This window comes from Lepidochelys kempii, chromosome 10 (assembly GCF_965140285.1).
Source record: "Lepidochelys kempii isolate rLepKem1 chromosome 10, rLepKem1.hap1, whole genome shotgun sequence".
NCBI classification, from domain to species: domain Eukaryota; kingdom Metazoa; phylum Chordata; order Testudines; family Cheloniidae; genus Lepidochelys; species Lepidochelys kempii.
Genome location: NC_136389.1, coordinates 4,037,890 through 4,050,715, shown reverse-complemented (window position 1 = coordinate 4,050,715; position 12,826 = coordinate 4,037,890). Strand labels below are relative to the sequence as shown.

The window sequence follows — 12,826 nt, the reverse complement described above, 5'->3', positions numbered from 1 at the left end:
TATATAACTCTAGACAAGTGAAATCCCAGTGCTTCTCATTGCCCTGAGTAGTCAACCAAAACTGGCCGTGGGAAAAGAATCTGAAAAGAGAAGCTGGTTAGAAAGTTTAAGTTTGAAACGACAGTATAATTGCTGGTTACAAGGTTTTTTTAAAAACAAAAACCAAAATCTATTTCAAGGAGAAATATATAACAAATTGTAGCTTTCTGTAAATTCAGTAGCTGTGTAAAATCTTCCTCTTGCTTTGGGGCTATAATCTATTTCCTAAATATATCAGATCTGTAGATGGTAATCAAAATGGATACCTCTAAACACAGCAGTTGCATTGCATTTGGTCTGCAGTGCTTAATTAGGTGAATTAAATGCCACCTTCCTTCAGTGGAAAATCCTATGTGGAATAGCTGGTTATTCATAACTGTGGATTACTGTATTGGCACAATGCTATTAAAGTGACACACAGATGTTGCAGTACATTACTCTCCTATGGTCCTCTGCTTTGCTCATATTATCCTACTTCCCCTTACAGTGCAATTACTGAACATTCAAATTATTTAAAAACACCAGCAAAATTGGCAGTAATGTTAGAACTAGGGAAGTCAAAACCCCAGAGTATGTGCAGGTGTGTTCTGGCTTGGACAGCTAACCAGATCAGCACGTTTTTAGAAAGTATGTGTGTGCAATGCTAATTCTTAATTGCTTCTTGAAATAACTTTGGTCCTGCGAGCTGAAATCAATCTAGGAAAAGCTGCTTTAGTGACTTTTTTTTTTGCTGATTTTTTGTGTGTGCGCGCGTGTGCTAAAAAATTTTTTTTTTTATTTTACTTTGGAAAACAAATCTTAGCCTTCCAGATTGGTCTTCCAATTCTGTGTGTACGTAATGGGAAGCCTCCTGTACTTCAGCCTTTTCCTCAGGACAAAAAAAACAAGGCAAACAGAAGTCTTCAGTCAAACGCATTCCTGTGTTCAGGGTTACTGTGTCTTACAGTAGACACTTGGTTACCCCTTCCACTAACCTCTTCGCCATACACAGCGCTTACACGGAGCTTTCTTTCAGTCTGGTCTGTTTAATTAGCTATTTGTCTGATTGGAAACCACATGCAGACTTTCCAATATTGCTGCAATACATGCATTAATGTTGTCCTCCTGTCCTTTAATAAAGCATAGGCTATACTGGTTAACTTCTACTGAAGCATACTGAGAAAACTGTCAAAATGCAAGTAAATGACTTCTAATGAATTTTCTTGTCTCCTCCTCCGTTTAAGGCACGAGAGCATTTGTTATATACAAGGCTTATTCTTTTCCACAGTTGCATAGAACTTATGTTTTCGTTGCCTGTTTAATAACAAACTTTAATGCTAGTCTTGCACTTCCTTACATCTCTCTAGTTACTGTCTGTCCTGATACCTGAGTATTAATATGCGCAAGGATCCATTTTCTCCACTATCTTTCCATTATGTGTCCATTAGTAACAGTTTGGCAGCACTGCGCTTAGTGTGACAAAGCAGTTGTACAACCCTTTGGTATGAGGGTAAGTCGACCAATTATTCTGTGTGAAGGGGAGACCTCTAGCAAGTCTGGTGTGCCATTAAAGTCCACACTCTGTGATCAAAGATATATGTTATACCACACATTGAATATGGCCTTCCACTAAAATCCTAGTAGGGAAAAGGCTGGTACTTCAGAGGAAAGGATGGGGCCCCATCGTTCCACTCCTCTCTACATGCCTCAGTTACTCTGTTTGTGTCTTGGTAGAATCAGCGGTAGTTCTGGAAGAGGGGAGCCAATTGGAAGTGGATTTAAAAGAAACCGATTCCCTGGCATCTCAAGAGTTTGAAGACTTTAAGGCTGTGTGCTCTGAGCAAGCCCTGGCTGAGGAGAAGTTCAGCAAACCACACAAGGCTTACAGCAGGGTAAGGCTGTCATGCAGCCGGCTGAATACCAGTCAAATAACTTTTCTGTCTCAAGCCAGAGAAGGAGCTTTAATATACACTGCAGATTTGTATGTGTTCTCCATTTGCACTTTTTATTGTTTTAACTATAGCAAAAGGCTTTGAACTTGGGTAGATTGCACATGCAGTTATGCTTGTGGGCTCAGATGGTCAATCTAAGGCCTTGCTGGCCATTTGCGCACACAGGAGAAATGGTAACTGCATGCATATGGGCTCAGGGCTTAGGCTTCTGTCCTTCTGGTAATTAAGCCATATCTGCCTATATTGGAGCAGTAATACTTTAGTATAGTGTATTTAGTGGTGGCAATGTCTCCCTGTCCACTGGTGTCTTTCCCATTCGTGTTCTCTTGTGGGTTTTGTCAAGGTGCTACTCAGAAAAACAGCTTTTCTTTGACTTTTTCTTTAAGTCCTCTTCAACATCTAGTCAAGAAGAGAAATCTCTGAAATCCGACGAACTGGTGGCCGGCGGAATTCCTATCAGCAGGGTCATCCCTTCGGAGGATGGCAGGACTCTGGAAGAGCTCTCCTTCCAGCCTTCCCAGCCACTCAGCAAATCCAGCTCTTCCCCTGAGCTTCAGACGCTGCAGGAAGTCCTCAAAGACACAAACACTAAAGAAGCAACTGGAAGGCTGAGCACAGAACTGAAATCGAAATCTCAGTCTGGGAACCTTGAAGGAGAAGGGGCCAATAGCTGGCTGAGCAAAGGGGATGACGCTGGACTAACGGGTACAGCCAGACTGGATTGCAGCGTCCCTTCTTCCTCTCCCCGCTCACCCAGCGGCCACCGTCCTAGAGGGTACACCATCTCGGATTCAGCCCCTTCGAGGAGGGGCAAAAGGATAGAGAGAGATGCCTTCAAGAGCCGGACAGCAGCCTCCAATGCCGAGAAGGTACCTGGAATAAACCCAAGGTGGGTAGCTAGCTGCGGGGGGTGCCTAAAAAGCGCTTATGGTGTTTCCAGATATAAACTTCATTTTAACTCGTGTCTTAGAACTAAGATTTTTTTAGAGGTTTAGCTAAATTTGTTTAAATGCAACACATGAGGTTTTCTGGATCTTACAAAACCTAAAACTGAACAGACAGGAGGTGTAACTTCCTATAATTTAATCCATGTTTTAGCACCTGTAACCTGAATTTTGGGCAAAAAGAAATGTGGCAAACATCTCAACAATTTCTAAACCTTTTTTTTTTGGTTTCTAAAAACAATTAATTTGGATTAACAATCCAATTGAAATCAAAACACACGTGCAATTTGAATGCAGAAGAGCTAGAAAGCAATTTAACTATAAACCAGTGAACCAGAGCAGTCTCTCCGTCCGAGATGAGTGAAATGCAAAATGGTACACCGCATGAAGAGTGGGGGGAAAAGTAAATTAGATTGGTTGTTTGAGCCTAGTAGTATCCCAGAGCTCTAATTTGAAGATCTTAACCTTGCTGGTAGTATATTAATTTGTGAAATATTTAGAGGAGTCCAGAGCCTAAGAGAATTCATTAATCTTCTAGATCCAAAATAAAACAATGGCCGTGAGATAGGATTTGATTTCCACTCCTTTGTGTTTCATAAAGATCCAGTGCCCTTGCTGGTGTAGGGAAGTCATGCTGCTGCCATTATTGAGCTATTTGATTTTATGGTACAGCGTGTGCATATTCAGAAACTGTAGGCGGAGGAAATACCTGCCGTGCCGTCAAAGGAGGGATTCTGCACTGTGAGCAGCTGATCTCAGACCTCTCGTAAAGTGCAGATAGACGGGGGCTTTCTTGTAGGGTAACGGGATTTAATTTCTCTCTTTAGCTTTGTGTTTTTACAGTTATACCACTCCCCGTTCTTTGGAGATGAATCCAACAAGCCCCTTTTGTTGCCAAATGAGGTAGGCAATGTTTTAAGTATGAACACTTGGAATGATTGCTTTAATCACACTCGCTTTTAAAAATCTAAATATATACTAATTAACGAATTAAGAGGCTGGATAGTGGCAGTTATGGGTGGTCCCTTAATGGCCCGGCTGCTGGAGATGTAAAATCTTGGGTATCCCTGATGAACTGATGACCCTTGTTTGTAATTGTGGATTGTGATTTCCCTCCCCTCCCTATTTCTCACAATGCTTATGTACTGCTGTGATGAGATGGCTCAGTTCCCACTCCTAGAGCCAACAGCAACCGATTTGCTTGCCAAGCAGTACACTTGGTCTCCAAGGGCAGGGTTTTTGCTCCCTTGTACTAGCTTCCAAACAAGTAGGTGTGTTGTTGCTTTGGTGGTAACAGCACCGGGTGAAATTGGGCAATGTGTGTTGGAGAAGGTGGCTAAACAATTGGTGGTGACCAATATGACAGACTGGGACTGGCCAAGGGGAGTTATCCGTCTCAGAAATAGATCAGAATAAAACCAGTGTTCTGTGGGGAAGTACAACTCTGTGGAGATGGCACAAAGCGTAGAGAACGTACTAGTAAAATATGAGTTTGGGTTGTCATTTCCTTGGTCCAAGTAGCAAACTAGCTCACCCATTATTTGTCCATCTCCCCGCTGAAGTACTGTTCTGTGTGACAGTATTATCCAGAAAAGTGTTTTCTACAGCTGACCCTGCAGTGAGTTCTCTATGCTTAGAGTTAAACACAGTATAAGAAGAGTCTATCAGTTTTCATGGCTGGTGCTTCAGATACATTCAGTTGTCAGGAGATTAAATTAATATGAAACATAAAAAACAGAAAAGGGAATAATATACCCTATTAAACACTTTATTTGTATCAGTCAGACGCTAATATTATATGTGCCTTTCTGTGGTAAATACCTTAAGTTTATGAAGTTTATCAAGGAATTATGTGGAGATCAGGAATCTCTCACTACATATGCTCTCAAGGTCTATGGTGTGGCTGCTTATCAGTGCCATTCAAAGAAATGACCAGTGAACATGTTTTAATTGTAGACATTTGAAAGTTCGGTGCAGCTCCTAGATCAAATTCCTTCCTATGATACCCACAAGATTGCCGTGCTCTATGTAGGAGAAGGACAGGTGAGTTCTTACACGTAGTAAAGTATAACTTTCACTAGAGGCCAAGCAGCTTCCCTTGAACTGCAGTAATTTCTACCCATTTTAAAGTAGCTTCTTTCTGTGGTGTGGGTTCCCAGTTTATTCGGAGAGTGCCCAAGCGATAGCAAAACGCCTTAAGGCCTGAGCTTTCTCCTTTGTACTTGTTCATAGTGCTGTACAAGCACCGACTGTGCAACTTTACAGTAGCTGGGCTTATATTTCACTTAGTCCACTGTATCTTCTGCTAACCCCATTTCCGAGTGACTCTTCGTGACATTGGCATTTCTTCCATGTGGCCAGCTCTAGAAGCTTTGATGGCTTTAGGCAAATATTCTGCTAGCCCAGCCCAGACTCAGTGAACACTTTTGTCACCCACCTGTTCTGCCTGTACAGAGTCTGCCCTTGTGCTCTGCTTGCCAGTCGTGGAATCAGTTCACAGCACGTGTAAGGAGGTGAATACATTTTAACAGTAAGTACTTGAACCTCCCATATGAGACACTCAATTTTTTTCTCTAGAGCAACAATGAGATCGCTATTCTGTCGAATGAACATGGCTCCTACAGATACACGGAGTTTCTGACTGGCTTAGGGAAGCTCATTGAACTCAAAGATTGTCAGCCTGATAAAATTTACCTTGGTGGTCTGGACGTGTGTGGGGAGGACGGTCAGTTTACCTACTGCTGGCACGATGACATTATGCAAGGTAGGGCATCCCAATTAAAGGGTTACACTTCTTGGGGGACAGGAATGATGCCTTAATGCACAAGTCAGCGGGTCTGTACACCTTTAAACTTTACCCTGTGGTGCCAAATTGCTTCTGTTTTTGGGGTGTGGTAAAGAGAGGGATTTCCTACTAGCTTCCTGAGTCTGTCTGGGTTCCCTTTCCATGTTGTTTAATATGTTTAATCTTCTGCACTGATGGCTTGGGAGAGGTTGACACACACAAAATCTCGCTTTTTACTCTGAACATACAGACCATATGAGACATGGTTTTATGTCTGTCCTTGTGTCAAATCAGTCTTGTTTTATGGGCCACTAGAGTACCAGAAACCAGATGATGTATTATAGCAGCCATCTGCTACCATCGAAACCATGCCAGATGTTTCTTTAAAGAACAATATTTAAAGCTGAGTGCTGTTGTCAACCTTAATCTCATGACTGGGTGTTACCACAGCATCACACGCAATCAGCAGTGAAAAGAAATACATTTAAAAGTCTAAGGTACTTGATTCTTTCTGTACATAGCAGATTCTCCTCATCTATGCTGCTGTGGCCCTACAGAAATTGCTGTAAAGGACTTTTTCCTTAAATCTCTCTTGGATGTTGGGACGTGTGCGCTCATAAATGTAGGGTAACAGGGAATACATCTGAGAAGGCGAACTCGTATGGGTCAGATTGGCCATTTTGGCCCCGATATAACTGGGAGCAGACTGAGGACTGCTCCCAAGTTGCACCAGCTTCAGAAGTCCCATAGGGTCTTCTCCACGGCCTCAAAATTGTCTGCAGCTCTGTGCACTCTGACATGTCCCCCGGGCAGTGCAAAGCAGCTAGAATGGGGCTGGCCGATCGTGTTCAGCTCTTACAAATCAGGACAGATTTGTCAAAGTAGCACAACATGAAAGTTCAGCTGTCAGTTTGACTTTCAGACAAATGCCATACACAGAACATTGCCGCTATAGGATCATAGATACCCTATCAATCTGTCTGTTCCAGCATCGCCTGCAGTAAAGTTATTAGTTGCATCTTCCATTTTCTATCCCAGTTTATTTTTGTTTGCTTGATTTTTTTTTTTCCCCCCTCCTTCCCCCAGCCATTTTTCACATTGCGACTTTGATGCCCACGAAGGATTTGGATAAATATCGCTGCGACAAGAAGAGGCACCTTGGGAATGACTTTGTTTCCATAGTTTATAATGATTCTGGTGAAGACTTTAAATTGGGAACGATAAAGGTACAAGAATTTACACTTGGGTCTGCTTATAAATAGAACCCTACCAAATTCTCAGTCCATTTTGGTCAATTTCACACAAATTTCAGCTATTTAAATCTGAAATTTCACAGTGTTGTAATTGGAGAGTGGCGGCTGCTGGCCGGGAGCCCAGCTCTGAAGGCAGAGCCGCCGCCAGCAGCAGCACAGAAGTCAGGATGTCCGGGGATGGGATCGCCACCCTGACTTCTGCCCTGCTGCCTGCAGAGCTGGGCCCTCGGTCAGCCGCCATCACTCTGCAGCTGCCCAGCTCTGAAGGCAGCAGTGTAGAAGTCAGGGTGGCTTGGTCTGGTGTTGCCACCCTTACTTCTGTGCCTTCAGAGCTGGGCACCTGGCCACTAGCTGCCGCTCTCCTGCCGCCCAGCTCTGACGGCAGCGCAGAAGGAAGGGTGGCAATACTGTGACCCCCCACCAAAATAACCTTGTGAACCCCCCCGCAACTCCCTTTTGGGTCAGGACCCCCTATTCGAGAAACACTGGTTTCCGCCATGAAATCTGTATAGTCTAGGGTAAAAGCACACAGAAGACCGATTTCATGGGGGGAGACCAGATTTCACGGTCCGTGACATGTTTTTCATGGCCGTGAATTTGGAGGGGCCCTACTCGTTACACATCTGTTGGGCTGATGCAGCTCACTGGAAAGCATCCAAAGATGAACAGGACTTTCCACTTGCATGTCAGCAATGGGTTCTTTGTAAAATTGTTAATCTTTGTGTGTTATCTAAAGCTGTGGCTCCAGTTCAGATATTTCTTTGGTGGGGGGCAAATTCCAGTCCTGGTCGGTCTCTCCTCCCCGCCCCACAGGAACCCTGGTTCTCCTTCAGCAGGGAGTTTCCCCTCTCTGTGCCGCCAGGAGTCAAGTTCTTGGCAGACTCCCGTCTGTTCCGCCGTACAGGAACAGACGACCCATGCACCAGGTCACAGCGCCACTTCCTGAAATTTGGCTCTGCTGCCCCTCTGTCTGCATGGAGGGGCACCCAGGTCATAGTTTAGTGGCATTGCAACCACACAGCCAAGTGACGCTCCAGACCACTCCACCAATAGCCGTATTGATTTAGTACAGGACCCCAGCTTAAAAGTGGTCGGACCCTGGGCTGCAGTGCTCCGTGGCCTGTGGAACTTTTAGCGAGTGCAAATGCCTGGGGTGGGGGGAATGCTTCCCCTCCCCCAGCCTCCTAACTGGCGCCAGTGGTCTAAAGACTGTTTGGTTATGAATTGGGACTTTTTACCTTGCTGTATTCAGACTGCATCAGTGGATTGCATCTGTAGATGTCAAATGGTTTCCAGTAAAATATGCCTGTAAGTGTTAGTTATGCTTCTGTGTTACAATATTTTGTTTCCTCCCTAGGGCCAGTTCAACTTTGTGCATGTTATAATCACACCGCTTGACTATGACTGTAACCTGGTGACGTTACAGTGTCGGAAAGGTAGGGTTAGTTCTCGAAGAATGTTTCTACTGGTTCGCACGACAACTTCCTTAACTTCATTGGAATGTTTGTACAAGTCTCCAGGTGGTAAAACTTTAGAATCGTAGAACTGTAGGACTGGAAGAGACCTCAATATAGGTCATCTAATCCAGTCCCCCGCCCTGAGGCAGGACTAAGTATTCTGAGCCAGTCCTCTTCTGTAACAGCATATCCCATATTGCCAGTTTACCTAGCTTAGGTAGACCCTTCCTGAACTGTGATTTGTACTCTCAGTAAAAGCTTTTTGGCTCCCTTTAGAGGAGCCCATTAGGGGAAATTCTCCAAAATTGTGTCACCACCTAGTATTTGGTGATGCATCCAATCAGTAATTCTTCCCCACTGGACCATAAGACTGCTATCTTCTAGTTATGGGGATGCATGGCGTCCCAGCCAGTGAATGGAATGCCTCCATTTTGGCTTATGCTCTGCACACCGGTATAGTGACACCATTTTTTGGCAGGTTGGAGGAAGAAATCCTGGTGGCTCGTCCCCCTTCAACTTCTTTCCCAGCAGTGCAGTGAGTGACCCTTGAGAGCTGGAGCTGAGCAATGCTCTTTTGAACATCAGTTGGAGGGGGTCACAGCTGTTTCAGGGCTTACTCCCTTGTTTAGGGCTGCGTGTGGGTCTTTTGCAGCCTTACTAGATCCCACATGGATCCCGAGCATGTATAAACAAGAGGCCAACCATACACCCCACGCCCCTCCCACAATGCACTTCTCTAATGAAACCCCTTCCAGTCTGAGAAACAGCTATGAATATTCTGCCCCGCCTCTGTGTTTTGGGGGAATAATGGATTGTGACTAGGGTTCCTGGGAAAGGCCTTCTGTGTGGAGCAGTCACAGCTTGGAAGGCCCAGAGTATTGCACCCCTGTGCCGTGAGCAGTGTTACAGTAGAAGCTATAATGCTTTATGGAGACCTTTCTTTCAAGGCAATTGATTGGAGAGTAAAATGTATTCCCATTTCTCACTGTCTTGACTCTAATACTGGAAATCCTCATGAAGTTGAATGTATCACGTCACAGTACATATAATTACTGGCTAGTTCTGGTTTTTCACCTCTTAAAGTGACCATCTTTGAATCTTTTCCATTTTAACATAGACATGGAAGGGCTGGTGGACACGAGTGTTGCTAAAATTGTCTCGGATAAGAACCTGCCATTTGTAGCCCGCCAGATGGCCCTGCATGCCAACGTGAGTACTGTCTGGGCTTTCTTTAAGGACTGTTGCCTCTGCTAGGATCACGCTCTGCCACCCCAGGGAAATTAATGCAACTAGGCCAAGAAATTAAACTCTGAGAGCTCTTTTAGTTGAATAACCAGTCGAGTCAGATTTAGCATCTGAACTTCACAGACTGAGTTAACTTCAGTGACTAATTATGTTGTGTAAACAATGTATTACTCTTGTTGTCATGGGAGCTGTGTTTAAAACTTCTTTTCCCTTGAATCAGATGGCTTCCCAGGTTCACCATAGCAGATCGAATCCTACAGATACTTACCCATCAAAATGGATAGCGAGGCTACGTCATATCAAGAGGCTCAGGCACCGGGTAATTCAAGTCTGTTTTTCCTTCCCTGACACATTGCACATCTGGAATGCTTAGCACAAGCAAGCACAATCATAAATATCTGGAGAAAACAAGAATGAACTGTAAAAGGCCTGTGAATAAGTTAAAGGGATGTCTGCCTTGAATGCTTCAGGCCTTGTCTATGCTACAGGGAAAAGTGCTACGCAATTTGAGTTACGTGAATAACATAACTCAAGTCGACATAGCTTAGATCTACTTACTGCAGGGTCCACACTACGCAATGTCGACGGGAGACGCTCTCCCGTCAACTCCCCTTACTCTTCTCGATCCGATGGAGTACAGGAGTCAAGGGGAGTCTGATCTGCAGTCAATTTAGCGGGTCTTCACTCGATCCACTAAATCTACCGCCAATGCATCGATCGCCCCACAGAAGTGTAGACTAGTCCTCAGACTAACCAAACTCTAGTGAGAATGATGTGTGGGGAAATAGGGTTTGAAGCTACAGACAGCTAAAAAGCCCTCCATTTCCATTGGCTACAGTGGGAGTTGAGGACACCAGGTCCTGCAGGGTTGTGCGTGATATGCAGTGTTCAGATCCAAGTGGCAATTGGGAGAGCTGTACCTACTAACATGCCGAGGGGGAATTGTGGGGATATCCTGCTGACCTGTTCCTCCGTGATGGTCTTTCAGATCCGAGAGGAAACGCAGTACCAGACACCTGGCTTCCCCCTGATGCAAATGCACCCTTCTGCTCTTACTAAACCCCCTCCCCAAGTACCACAGGACCCAGCATCAACCTATGAAACTGGGCAGAGAAAGCGGCTGATCTCCTCAGTGGATGACTTCACAGAATTTGTGTAAATCCCCATGTGATCAGTGTCTGCCCTCTGGCATGCGGCGGTGGGAGGAAGAGGGGAGTGAACACTCTTGACCCTGCACACTAATTCAGCACTGCCACAGGGAGACAACTGGGACTTGGAAACCCAGTGTGGCTATGTTACCTTGGTGTGAACTAGTTACTGGACTGCCATGTGACTCGGATAGACATCATCGTCTTGACTTTGAGTCGCCCACCATCATGAAATAAGAAGGATTTTCTACCCTAGTTGGAGAATCCCAGAGTGCACCAAGCTTATACATTTGGTCTTTATTTGGCTAGAGACATTAAGTGAAGTTTCAAGGTATCCATCTCTGCTAGCAGCTTTCGTACAAAATTTAAGCATTTCCCTAAGCAGGAGCAGGCAAAACAGCAAGTCAGGATACTTGTTCTGCACTCATCACTTGGTGGGACAATGGAGAAGCAAATGGTGTTTTGACCCAACCAAATGAAAGCTTCAGTCACAGTCTCTGGACAGTTGAGATCTCCATTTCCTCTACATGGGTGGAAAAGCTCTATTAGCATTCATGAGAGTTGCATGCACTTTCAGACTAGTTCTTAACACCAGCTCTAATTATAGGAATGTCCACTAGCTTCACAAGTTACCTGTAAAAACTGCAGCTGCTTTTATTTCCAATGAGCTCTCCTTGCTTGAGGACATCTGCATGAGTTTCCCACTCCAGTGAAATTGTTCTCTCATACCTTAACAATTTAAGTAGGGAGATGTCTGCAGGTCAGTGGAGGGGGAGAATGGTAATCAAAACTGGTATGGAAATCGCTGACCATGAATAAACTGGCTTGTAATGAAGACTCCGTTAAACCCAGGATTCCAAAGACAATTTGGGCCAGTTTTAGAAATTATGAGCAAAGGATTTAGCTAGAGGCCCAGACTTGCTCCTGGTGCAGTCAGTGGCAAAGCTTCCATTGACTCCAAGGGTGGCAGGATGGTCCCCAAGAATGTGGCCAGGATGCTGGGAAGTAACTTGACCCCTTTGTGCATATTCACATACTCTGCTGAAAGGCAATCTTCAGAGAGGTGAGTGGATCTAAGTAGGTAGCCCAATGTGTGACCAGGGTGCACTTGACTGGTCTTAAACCTGTTCTATAATGTGGCCTTGCCAGAAATCTTCCCTCAAATGCAAAATTTTCTCTTCCCTTTTAAATGACCGGTGGCTCTGGTTGGTGGCAGCATCGCCATATTGGACTTGTCATATGGTGACAGTCCCACCTTTGGAAGCCAGCAGTTTGGATTGTTTGTAAGGGGTCCTTTTAATGCAGATGTGTGCCAGGCCTTTCAGAAGTAGCATGTCTTGTGGTGAAAGATAACGGGACACTACACTACCATAATGGGAGAAGTTATGTAAGCTGGAACGTACTGTGACTACTTTATTGTGGCTTTTGTCACTTCTCAGTGACTGCTGTCCTCATCAAAATGAGTGATGAGCTCTTAATTTGCTAAACAAGATGGTAAACTCAGTGACTGGATAACAGCAGTTTTTAGTGACTGGGTAACTTCTGAGTAATTTGAATGGAATCCAAGGCAAAGCAATCGAAAGCTGGAATTCTTTGGGAGACTTTTTTTTGGAGGGAAAGGGGACTGTCCAGTAACTCATGTGTACGTCCTATTTTGAGTGTTTATAAATTGTAATTGAAATAAAAGTATTTGTATGGTTACTGATATGGGCAATCTCTCGTGTTGCGTATCGGAATCGCTCCGGATGAATCTGCTCCATCATTTGGCAATAAGGCCATTTCCCACTGACCTGTTTCTTCTCTCTGACCTGTGAAAGGTGTCTGGTACTAGAACCCCACTTGTCCAAAGAACAGGTACTGTATGGGCGGCAGCAGCAGGACAAACTCCCACCCTACCTTGCCAGTTAGCCTCAACCCTGATTGGGAAGGATGGCTAGGCATAAGCATAGATTAGTTCTCATGGCCCATTCAGTCCTTGGCCTCTCAAGACTGTCTTTAACGAGGCCAGTGGTGAAGTGTAGACC

The 12,826-nt window shown here is 44.7% G+C and overlaps 1 protein-coding gene across 9 annotated transcripts in view; it reads left to right on the top strand.

The window, feature by feature from the left end:
- The window catches only part of TSC2 (TSC complex subunit 2), a 44,036-nt gene extending 31,529 nt beyond the window's left edge, over positions 1–12,507 (top strand). For all 9 annotated transcript variants that reach the window (XM_073361708.2, XM_073361712.2, XM_073361711.2 and 6 more), the window contains 10 exons: positions 1,753–1,910; positions 2,357–2,859; positions 3,742–3,817; positions 4,871–4,957; positions 5,492–5,678; positions 6,786–6,925; positions 8,310–8,388; positions 9,527–9,618; positions 9,875–9,973; positions 10,643–12,507. In XM_073361708.2, the coding sequence (XP_073217809.1) occupies positions 1,753–1,910; positions 2,357–2,859; positions 3,742–3,817; positions 4,871–4,957; positions 5,492–5,678; positions 6,786–6,925; positions 8,310–8,388; positions 9,527–9,618; positions 9,875–9,973; positions 10,643–10,813 (1,592 nt within the window). In that variant the 3' untranslated portion in view covers positions 10,814–12,507. The remainder of the gene's footprint in view (positions 1–1,752; positions 1,911–2,356; positions 2,860–3,741; positions 3,818–4,870; positions 4,958–5,491; positions 5,679–6,785; positions 6,926–8,309; positions 8,389–9,526; positions 9,619–9,874; positions 9,974–10,642) is intronic.
- The last annotated feature ends 319 nt before the right edge of the window (positions 12,508–12,826 follow it).